Raw genomic sequence first — 11,758 nt, 5'->3', positions numbered from 1 at the left:
GTAGGGACCATCTCGGTGGCCTCAACTCTAGTAGCCTCCGGCTTAGTCGCCTTCAGCTCGGTAGATTTCGAGGTAGCAACACTTCTTCTCCCCCTAAGTACCAACGAGCAATCATCACTCTCTTCGCCCTCGGTATAAAGATTTACGGCCGCCTCTCGAGTTGAGGCTACTGAATAGGCCTCGGGCTTTTGAACTTTAGCCTTTTTTGGCTTCGAGGACCCGACCAGTGATTTCTTCTTTCTCTTTTTCTCCTTAGCAGGCATTGGGGTATCACCTTCCCCAGGCGGGGGTTCCTTCATCAAAACAGTCTCTCCAAGGCCTGTATAGGCACAAAGGGTGAGAATGTTAGCGAGAGATATCTTCTTTAAAGAGCTCAGGTATGAACTAAGATAAACACTCACCGTGATTTTTGGCCTCCCAACGGGTCTTAGCCAGATCGCGCCACACGCGTTTAGCATATGGGCAGATCGAATCAAGTCATCGAACCCAACCTAGGAGATTGTTGACAGCATCGAGGTACCACTCGACAGTTGTATTATCGAAGAAAGGTAATTCAAAGTCAAGAAAAGGTATCCGATTAGTGGAACATGTTTACTTACGATTTATATTCCATTTTTCAGGGAATAGCATTCTCTCAGCAAGGATCAGGTCCGAGGTCCTGACTCGGACAGAGCGGCTCATCCACCTCCGGTCATTGTCTTCATCGATGCTAGCAAAAAAGGCCTTCGGGTATTGACGTTTTAGCTTAACCAGGCCGCCTCAGTAAAGCCGGGGGATATACAGTCTAATTAGATGGTCGAGGGTAAAATGCATCCCCTCAACCATGTTTGAGAAATCCCTAATCATATAAATGATGCGCCAAAATGATGGATAGATTTGCCCAAGTGTCACCTGACATTGGCTACAAAAGTCAAGGATCACTAGATCTATTGATGGTAAAGAGGCTTCTACCGGACCTAAGGTGAAAGGATATGTGTACACACTGAGGAAACCGGTTTTGTGCTTGGTTATGTCTTCTCCTCGTGAAGGAATCTCTACTTGCACCATCTTCCCCCAATAGCAGTCGGCCTTTACCTTCTTGATTTTAGTTATTAAATTGATATATCGAGACATGGGTTCGCATCGCCCCAAAACAGAGGAGGGGTTTCCACTCTGAAATCAGAAGATGTATCATAAGGCCCGGGAGTACACTCCTCGATACTAGGAGGAACTACCAGTTTACCTTTAGTCGTTTAAGAAGACGATGAAGCTTTTTCCTTTTGAGGAACAGTTTTAAAGGTCTTTTCCATTTCTAAAGCGAAGAATCCGAGAAAAGGGAAATTGTCGTTAGAAAAGAAAAGGGAGAGTTCAAGGAAATTGAAAGGGGCTAAATGAAATTTTGGAAGCACTAATGGAGTAATATTAGCAAAGTTATGAGGTTTTGTCTATTTATAAAAATTGTTTGAACGTGCGGAGGAAGCCAAAAGGCCGACCGTTGGCCGCCTACAATTAATGATTTTGAGAATCGTGCCAAAGCACCTTCATTCACTTTAACCACTTACGTCATGATGTTGGCATCAAAACCAAAGCATCAGGAATCGGGTTGTCAGAAACTATTGAGAACAATCTATGAGTTGGCTCGAGTAGTCATTCACTTAATTATTTAGCCCCGGGCTACCCGAGTTTGAGCCAGCTCTTGCTCGGGGACTATATATGAAACCTCAGGGCTACTTTTTTCTCTCGAGTTCGAGCGAACGCGCACTCGATTATTTAGCCCCCGAGCTACTCGAGTTCGAGCCAGTTCTCGCTCGGGGACTATGTATAAAGCCTCAGGGCTACTTTTTTCTCTCAAATTCGAGCGAACACTCACTCGATTATTTATTCCACGGGTTACCCAAGTTCGAGCAGGTTCTCACTCAGGGACTATTTATAAGGCCTCGGGGCTATCTTCACTTTAAGTCAAATTTTCGCTCAATTACGGGCTGCCCGAGTTCGAGTAAACTCTCACTCAGGGACTATTTATAAGGCCTCAGGGCTATCTTCACTTTAAGTTCGAACAAATTCTTGCTCAACTGAGGGCTGCCCGAGTTCGAGCAAACTCTCGCTCGGGGATTATTTGTAAAGGCCTAAGGGCTATCTTTATTTTCGGATGATCAAGCAAGTGACCCCTGGTTGTGAAATCTAAAAGCTTCTTTAGCTCGAGAAGCTTACCACCCGAGGACTATTAGCGAGGCCTAAAAGGGCTAGGCTTTATTTCAAAAAATCGAGACCCTGCTCTCACTCAATTCGGGCCCAGAAGTCCCGGCGACCTAAGTTCACATCAAATCAGTCCAGGCTTAGTCTAAGGGATAGCGGAAAGATCCAAGGAATGTCATGTTAACCAATTAAAAACTTAAGGGTTATTATGACCGGGCCCAGTATTCGGACCAATCGATAAAGTCATGCATTTGCATTTCTCGCAAACAAAGGCGAAATGGAGTTCAACCCAAATTGAAGGCAAAATAAAGAAACTCTTATATTAATAAAAGACGATTAAAAAGATCCACGAAGGGTCCTTACACAGAAGCAAAGAAGCAAAAACAACAATTGAAAAGCCTAGTCTACTTTCGAGGGTATATCCTCGGGAGCGACATCTTCGAGAACCGTTTCCTCGAGGACCACATTCCAATCTTCAGAGCGTTGTCTTCGAAAACCTCCTCCGAAGCAGCAATAGATGAGGAAGAGGCTATAGCCTATCAAAGAGCAAAAGCTTTTAACAAGCAAGGAAAATTGTGACCTGGTGGAAAACTTGGCGAGTATGGGTCTCGTCAGCACTACTATTGTGAAGCCACTTCTTGAGACATTTCACCGGTGTGGGATGCAAAAGTTAGTAAATTGCTTCACCTTACTCCATGGAAAGCAAAAGGAGTAAAGCGCCATACCAAGTTGAAGTTAAGAGAGATGAGCAGCGGTTTACAGTCCATATATCTTCTGATGCGGGAAGAATCTGAGGCCTCTCTCTCATTATTTCGGAACACCAACAATAATAGCAACAACAACAACAACCCAGCATAGTCCCACTCAGTGGGGAAAAGATCTGAAAAAGAGTCATGGCATAACTGACAAAGCCGATGTCGTGTGACCTTACGGTCACGGGCTTGAACCATAAAAGCAGGAGTTAGGAGGAGGATGTAGAGAAGAGAAGGGCTAAAGGTTGTTGAAGAAAGATTGAGTGAAGTCTTGACTCAAACAATCCCCCATTTAAAGAAAGGCGGCAATGTAACTGACGGCGCAATCAATGACTTTGGGGAAACGTATCAACGGTGCAATCACCGCTTTTGGGAAAATGAACCGGTAGTGTATTCAATGCTTCTAGGGAGATGAACCGACGGGATGTTTCAGTCACCTCGAACGTTTACGTCACAAACATGATGTCATCATGAGATGCTCAAGAAAATCGAAGTCAGAGTCGTTTCATATCATCATATTCTAAGAAATGCGGGGACTATCTGTATACGGTCAAAATCAGGGAAGACCGATCTAAGGCTTCTGTGGGAGCTCAAGCCCGACCTTGGTGGGATCAAAGCACGGTCCAAGGCCCGTCCTCGAAGCACTCGCCTCGACAGGGTACGTCAAAGATTCACCATGATGTGCCTCGGGGTAGTATGAAAGTTGATATCCGTTATGGAAAGGCGAGAAACCCCCGAGGGCACACGATGATGACTGACAGAGTTTGGAAGAATAGTACAAATCCGTACCAAGCCGTTATACAACTGTACTTGTAGCATTTCTTCGTATATAAAGGGGACCCTTACCATCTTGTAAACCTCTCGGATTATTACACAACTTATTGAATACAATACAACATTTTCTGCTCTTTACTTAAACAATTGTTCTACGCATTTATTGCTTATTCTTTCATTGTTCATTTATTGTTTTTCATTTATTGCTCATTATTAACTGCAAAAGGCCATCTTTGGGGCCCTCATCACCATTAATTCTTCACCAATTGTTCATCACTATTAGCCCACTTAGACCTCGAGCCCTGCTTTAGCCAGCTCGAGGCCCAGCCTTGTGGCTCTATTGGTTTGCATTTCTTATTTTCTTCACTTATACTTAGCATCTATTGTTTTACAACTAGTATTAAGATAAATCACGTATTTTTAGAACCACAAAATCAAATATAATTCTAGTTACCATTTTCAAGGTAAACACTAGCAAAGTATACCGGTCCAGTATAATATGCTTGAAGTTCATACACAGGTGCTCAAAGTTTTTGCATGTTGGAGTTCCAGCATAATATACTGGAAGTTCATATAGGTGCACCGAACTCCAGTATATTATACTGGACCGATCTCTGTTGTAGCAAAATAGTGGCTATATTTAATGACTTGGAAAATGCTGGCTATTTTTGAATGACCAGTCCGAAAATTGGCTAGCTCGTGCTATTTTTACGGTAGCCACTCTAACAGGCTGCTATTTAACAATTAACCAGAGCATCTTGAATTTCAGCTTTTGAGTTCATATTTTCGGGATAAAAATATCCTGAATTATTCTGAATTTAAGATTTTTAGTTTAAAATTTCAGGGCAAAATAAGCACTGGTTAATCTCTAAGTAGCATCCCTGAAAATGGCTACATGTTCACTTGCCCCAGGAAAAAAAAAATCAGAAATAACCTGATTTACAACTACTAATTAAAAATTAACCATAATTTCAAGAGTAACAGAAATTTAGCCAAATTTTCGTATAAAAATAAAATTTGAACCAAACAATACTTAAAAAATTCGACAAATTCCAGTATAATATGTTGGAGTTCAAATTTGTTACATATAAGATTCCAGCATAATGTAATGGAGTTTTATAATGTGTTGAAGTTCCAATACATTATGCTGGAAATTTATATACAGGACAACATGAGTTACATAATCTAGCATATTGTGTTGGAACTTTTCGTGTTTTAGCTAAGATATATTTTTCCAGATTTTATCTCCTCATAAAATAGTGCCTATTTTTTTTTAATGATTTTACAAATTTTCACTATTTTTTAATGGAAAACTACCAGCTAAGTCCATTTATAAGTAGATCATCACAAAAATTGGCCAATTCATAAAATATTACTAATATTAGCCAATTAGCTATTTGTACTAAAAAAATATCAAATTTTTGCTTTCTTTTGAATTAGTGTTATTAGAATAGATTGGGTACATCTTAAGGAGCTTGAATCTCTGTTTTGGGATGATTTGGTGAAATTTTGAGGTGGTTTGAATTGAAAATTCGAAGTAGAAACTGAACATGAAAAAAATGACATGTGTATCACACTGTGTATCATTTGTGTATCACATATGTATCACATTTGTATCAATTATGTATCAATTATGCATCACATGTATATCCATGTATACCTGTGTGTGAGATACATGCATGTTTGATACATGTGTTGCAGAATAATTTTTTGAACTCAATTTAATTACGAATTTTGATACAAAACCAGTCCAAATCACCTCCAATCTTATTCAAAATTTGTATATTGACTTATCTATATGTTTTCAATGAATTTCAACTATACCCATTGAAAAAGTTCCTTTTTTGCTTAGATATTTGAAATATTGTATATTTGTTTTTGTATTTCATCATCTTATTTGCTACCTCATCCATGAAATTTCATTTCCGTCTTTCATCTAATATTTCTAATCATGCTTAAAAATATGAAAGGTGATTTTTGCGTGTGATTCTTTGAGAGAAAGAACCTTATTTATTTGGTTTTTCAGTTTTTGTAAGTTTTCCTTTTTTATTTATCGGTCCAAAAACTAGTTATATCATGCTATTTTACCCAGATGTAACATCATCAGGCCCAAAATAATATTGAAGTTGAAGAGCTTTTAAATTAGGAATTTTACGCTTTATAGCGATTGTAAAGGAAGCTTTACCTCACATTATATGGTTTGATCATTTTCATTCCTATAAATAGGCGCGTTCAAGAAAAATCCAAAAACCAAACCAAATCTAAACTTTATAATACATATTTTTAGCCATAAAAAAGCCATCTAGGTACACTCAAGACTTGAGTTCTTTATTCTTCTATATCTACGTTATTTAGGACATTAGGATAGTGTCTGAATTAATTTGTCCGAACTTTGACTATTTTGTAGTACAGGTATTGAGTAAATGTAGTGTAAGAACGATTTATACAATAACTGAAAAACATCCCCAGATTTAACTTTTAGCTGACCATTTTCCTACTATAGTAATAACTGAAAAAACATCTCAAGACCAACAAAGGAACAGAATAGAAATCATATCCACCTGAAATGAAAACAATTGTTCCATATTGATTACAAGCATTGGAAGAATCGCGATTTTCAACTTTTATACCACCCACAATGATTTACTCAGATATTGAAGATTACTAAAACAAGATGAGCTAATGAAGAATGTAACATCCTCTTCCCTGACCCCTCCCACCAAAGAAAAAAAGAACTCAAGTGCTTCAGCTACTGTTTCCTACTTTTTCCTTTCTTTGCCTTTTCCTTTTCCTGCATTTTCTTCCTCTTTGCTTCTGCTGATATCCACGTGTAATCTTGAGGGACTGCAAAGGGATCTTGAACGTTTTCGATCCTATTACTTGGACTGCCTGTGGAAGAAGTAGGCCGATGATACGGGGCTTTTATCCACTGAAACCATGATGAACTTGACGGCTGCACCACTGCTGGACTCTCCCTACCTGAAGCAGTAGGGCTGGAAGGAGGAGTCTCGAACTCATCTACCGGCTGTAATTCTTCAAACTTAGTGAAAGTCACCAATACTCTAATTGTTGGAACAACCGGAATAGCTACCTGTTACATAAAAAAGGATTCTCAGTAGACTGAAACCTAACACATAGGTAATTATTAATATCAAGATTGCACGTTCCTTGTGCATGTATATATGAGTATTTAGAGATCTAAGACCTTTTAACAATTAGTGTAATTTCTTCTGAGAGTTGAATTCATGTCAAACAGATATCGGAAGGAAAGAGATGACCAGCATTAGAAGGAGGAGACCAAAGTTACAAAATTGAGGTCTATAGCACAAGAAATAGAAAATCCGTAAAGCAAATCTTCAAGAATTTCTGACACTAAGTTTTACTCACAACTAGCTAGTCTAAAGAATACCATGGTCAAAAAGTTTCTGCAATAGCAATTAGTCACAGGGTTTCTTTTAATTCCTGGAGAAACTACATTGTTTGTTCCCTCATTATAGTTAAGAGCATATGCAATATACAACCTTCTAGGTATAAGTCAAAGAAAAAGTAGCTTCATACACAGAATGACCATAGAAAACATTAACAGCAACGATGCCCATCTTACATTCAATTGCGCTTGTGTACCTGTTCTGATTTATTAATGACTCGAACATGTCAAAAAGTTCTACATCCAATCCTTAAGTGTTAAATCATGAGTAACCCCAGAGTTTTGCACTTGTGGTTTAATGGTTGCATACAACGTGAACTTACAAAGGTTTACTCCTGCTTTGATGTCAATTAAATTTCTATTGCGCGGCGAGCCTGTTTCTACATTATGTTTAATTGGTCTGTATTTATTAGTTTTCACCCAATCCTTCACTACTAAATCATAAGTACCTAGAGAATTCAAACTTATGGGTTATGGATGCACAGATACATAAACTGACAGATAAGTAATATTTAGGTTGATGCTGAAGAGTCTTAACAGCGAACAACCACCACCACTAAATCTGTTCCACTCCAAACACAGGCTAGAATAATCTGCATGGAGTCCAACGTTCATTTCAACATACACCAACCTAAAAATAAATTTTGACCTTAAATATGAATATATTCCGTAGTTACATTCCACTAGACTTTGTTCAAGCATGACAGATGAGTATCAGGGGTTTACGTTGCATCCATTGTTGACTATAGTGCACTTTGGAACATAATGGATCCCGAGGAACTAACCTTGAGCGTTATAACCTCATCATAGTTGTGAATGCTTTTTGAAAAGGTTTTTGTTTAGAAGGCCTCATTCCCTTTGAATTGTTGTCTTTCTTTTCTTGGGAAAAATCCACAGCTTTTTCATAGTGTAGGTTGAAGTGTAATTTTATGGATACGACCAAAACTCATGTATATAAGAGGTATACCAAAAAACATAGAATCTACAGATAGATATGATATGATTCTCTAGTTTATACACCCAATCTTCTATAGAAATAAGAAGCTCATAGGTGCACCAAAAAGACATTAAAAACAGGAGGCTATTTCTCATATATAAAAGTCATGCTCTTTCCTTTCAAAAACTCTCATATCTCTCCTTCCATACTATCCAAATAAGCACTAATGGAGCAATATCACACACCCTCTTCGATAATTATCATGAAAAGATACCTTAACAGTGCACAGCTCACGGACTTCAAAAGAAAAGTCGAAATTTGTTGAGTGACACTTATCCGCCCCCATCCCCCCCCCCCCCAAAAAAAAAAAAAAAGAGAACTTTCTTTGCAATGGTATCTCCACCTTAACCCAATACAATCTTCCTTTAATGTTGACTTCCACCATGGGTGGAGCTTTATTCCTACTATCATGATTCATAATCAATAACATTCACTTCCCAAAATTAAGATTTCAGATATTGCCTTAGTTCAATAACCAGTATTTATCAACAAACTGTATAAAAACGAATCCTACATTAGGACATTTACAGTTTACTACTTATAAGAAAAATCATAATTACAGACTAGCAACTTCTAGTTCAAGAGCATGATAAAAATAACAAAAAGAAACAAAGAAAGCTAAAATTTACTATTTAAAGTTTTTTAAACTCTAGTTATTTTGCTCATGGAGAATGGATAAGTGTCAGCAAGGACTATACATAACAAACATATCACTATTCAAACCTAATGAAAATTCAAAATCACATGAGTGCCAAACTAGGAGCAAAATTTCAACAGCAAGTACTTGACACATACCTTAACTGGGAAAGTTCCTTTTGGAAGTTTTGTTGTGAGCATTTCCCTCAACCGGCGGATAGCTTTAACTTTGTTGGCCAGAATGTCAAGCAAAGGAAGGAGCTCTTCAGTTTTTAATGGGAAATCTGGAGAAAGCCAAAGAACAGGCCTCAATCCTTTCTTATACTCATTTTCTCGGCCTCCATCTTTGCGCCGATTTCCATTTTCAACATTGCTAGATGTAGAAGCCTTTGCATCTCTTCCTAGTCTAAACTCATCCCTCGTCGCTCTGACATCCACAGAATGCCTCCCCCCCCTAGTTTCATTTATAGATGGAGAGCCTTCATGATGATTGCCGGCCCTCTCGTCAACACAGACGGAACTTCTTGGTGGAACAGCTCTTTTCTCCCCTTCTGGCTTAATATCCCGTTTCCTCCAATTGTTAAACCATCTCTTCTTTTCCTGCTTACTGTCGTTGTCATTCCTGCAACCATTTATCTCCTCGATGGGAATATCCCTTTGTTCATAACAACTATGGCGATGTGCAATGACCCCACTATCTCCATTCTCATCTGAAGAGTCCAACTTGAGAGCAACCTCAAGCTGCTTCCTTTCTTCCTCTGTCAGGATATCATCAAACTCTTCACTCTCCGTTTCGTTTTCATTGCAAGAATTGAAGAATTCATCATCCGTCATAGCTCCAGGTACCCTCCTTGATTTTATGCTCACAACCACATTATGCATATCATATACTTTAGCTTTCCAAGAACCTACCATCTCCGTTTTCTCCTGGCGCCTCCATGTTGTTTGTGGCAAAAGAACGGCTTCAGTGACATCAATCCCAGGCCTGAATATGTTCGTTTGAGACATCGCAGCAACTTCTTGCTGTACTTCTGCCTCAGTGGCTGGAGCACCAGCACCGTCTAAAGCATTCATAATTTCGTTTTCTTTATGTGAGATCATGCAAAGTGTTCCAGGAGGTACTTTACCATCCTCGGAACCATCACCAAGGAAGAGAATGCTCTGATCGGATCGCTGAATTCGGAACCCATCAAATCCAGCCAGTGTCATATCAGCCCTTAAATTTGCACCCCTCTTCCAAATCTTATATGTATCTGAAGGGGCAATCCTAGAAATGAAAGGTATAACAGAGCTCTCAAAGTGAAATGTTATTTCCATATAAAAATCCCTCATCCTCCTCATTGTCCCAATCAACCGTGGTAACCTTCTACACCATTTTGCCCAAGCCAAAGGCTGGTAGTGCCTAACTATGATCTTCGCAATCCTTTCTTCCTTATTACATATTGCCTCCTGTAGGGCACTCCAACCATGTTCATTTTGCAAGCTCCAATCTGCACCAGCAAGCATAAGCATCTCGGTTGCAGTCTCATCACCTAGTTTTACAGCCAAATGAAGAGGGCTGTCCCGGTTGGGGACATCCCGTCGATCAATCACTGCAGAAATAGCATCAGCCTTAACTTCCTCAGCCAGTGATACTGATTCAGTATGAATCTCAGCAGGATCACAAAGCCGCGGCAACACAGCAATTATCTTCCTCAGAGAGGCATAATCTTTCAAGACTAGAGCTTTGTGCACAGGGCTATGTGCATACTTTGAAACATCAATACCAGCCATGCCTCAGAGAATACTCTCTACAGTTACACTACAAACCCAACCCAATCATCAAAGCAGTAAAGCAAACACCTCTCCACCCAAATCAACACTATACAAACAACAGACAAATGCTGTAAATTGCCACAAATAGAATACCCTTTACTTAAACCACAACATGTACTAATTTCTCCAGACAACCTTTACACAGAACAAGAATATAAACAAAGTCTTTCCCAAAATCATTCATACCAAGTTCAAAAAATGACACCAATTGAAACAACACAAAAAGAACAATTTTTTTAACCACAAATAACAAAAGTATGGAATCTTTAAGGGGGGGCCAAGAGTAAAAAAGTCAAGAAATCACACACCTCGTTGTTGTTCTTGTACAACCACAGAAAAAGACCCAAAATTGGTTAGCCAAAAAAGGCACAACTCCTTAGCTCCTGAACCCACAAACTAATTAACCCCTTATTAGCAAATAGAAAAAAGAACAAAGGGAGATCTTGGTGATCGGATCCAGATCAGACAAACCCAAAAACATGCATGTGGGGTGGTGCAAGAGTCTTGAAAATAAAAAAGGGAACACTTTTTTTTTTTAATTGCAAGAATTTTATAAGGAAATTGTGAGGAATTTTTGAGAGAATCTTGATAAAGCAAAAACCCAAAACTGAAAGGTTGTCAACTGTCAATGAAGAAAAGAATCAAATGAAAAAGTATGGTTACCCCACTAGTCAAGCAAAGGAGGGACATAAATTGTTTCACATAAAAAGGGAATAAAATCGCTCTTCCTTGAGAGAAAAAGAGGAAAGTACAATTTCCAGTTCTAAAAATGAAAAAACAAGAAAGGAAAAATATTTACCCCTTTTTTTCCTTTTTTTACCCAAGAAAATTTTTAAATGGGTGATTTGGAGCAACAAGAAATCAAACGTTACACTTCTATGGAGTCCAAAACTTTTTTGATGTTTTTTTGGACAAAAAATACTTTTCTAATGCTTAAAAAAAAGTTACATAAATGAGTAAAACGCAGCGAATTACTTTAACGGAAATTAGTCCGTTAAAGCAAAACGCAGTACCATATTGCGTTTTACTTTATTTTTTTTTGTAATTCGCAGTATAATACTGCGTTTTATACGAAAATCTGGGCCCAACTATATTTTATTAAAGTTGTTCGCAGTATTATACTGCGTTTTACTTAAAACGCATTATAATACTGCGAACAACTTTAATAAAATAAACCCCCTT

General features: G+C 38.5%; 1 protein-coding gene across 2 annotated transcripts; it reads right to left on the bottom strand.

The window, feature by feature from the left end:
* Nucleotides 1–6,237: 6,237 nt before the first annotated feature.
* Nucleotides 6,238–11,341, bottom strand: LOC107803452 (uncharacterized). 2 transcript variants are annotated; one of them, XM_075257102.1, is made up of 3 exons: nucleotides 10,885–11,219; nucleotides 8,921–10,622; nucleotides 6,238–6,792 (listed from the first exon to the last, which is right to left on the bottom strand). In XM_075257102.1, the coding sequence occupies exons 2-3, from the start codon at nucleotides 10,532–10,534 to the stop codon at nucleotides 6,451–6,453; spliced, it is 1,956 nt and encodes a 651-aa protein (XP_075113203.1). In that variant the 5' UTR covers nucleotides 10,535–10,622; nucleotides 10,885–11,219; the 3' UTR covers nucleotides 6,238–6,450. The 2 variants fall into 2 exon arrangements, with proteins under 2 accessions (XP_075113203.1, XP_016482659.2); XM_016627173.2 differs by having other exon boundaries at nucleotides 8,921–11,341.
* Nucleotides 11,342–11,758: the final 417 nt, after the last annotated feature.

Source organism: Nicotiana tabacum, chromosome 7 (assembly GCF_000715075.1).
Source record: "Nicotiana tabacum cultivar K326 chromosome 7, ASM71507v2, whole genome shotgun sequence".
Classification (NCBI taxonomy): domain Eukaryota; kingdom Viridiplantae; phylum Streptophyta; class Magnoliopsida; order Solanales; family Solanaceae; genus Nicotiana; species Nicotiana tabacum.
The sequence above is the reverse complement of the archived record's forward strand: the minus strand, read 5'-3'. Positions and strand labels throughout refer to the sequence as shown.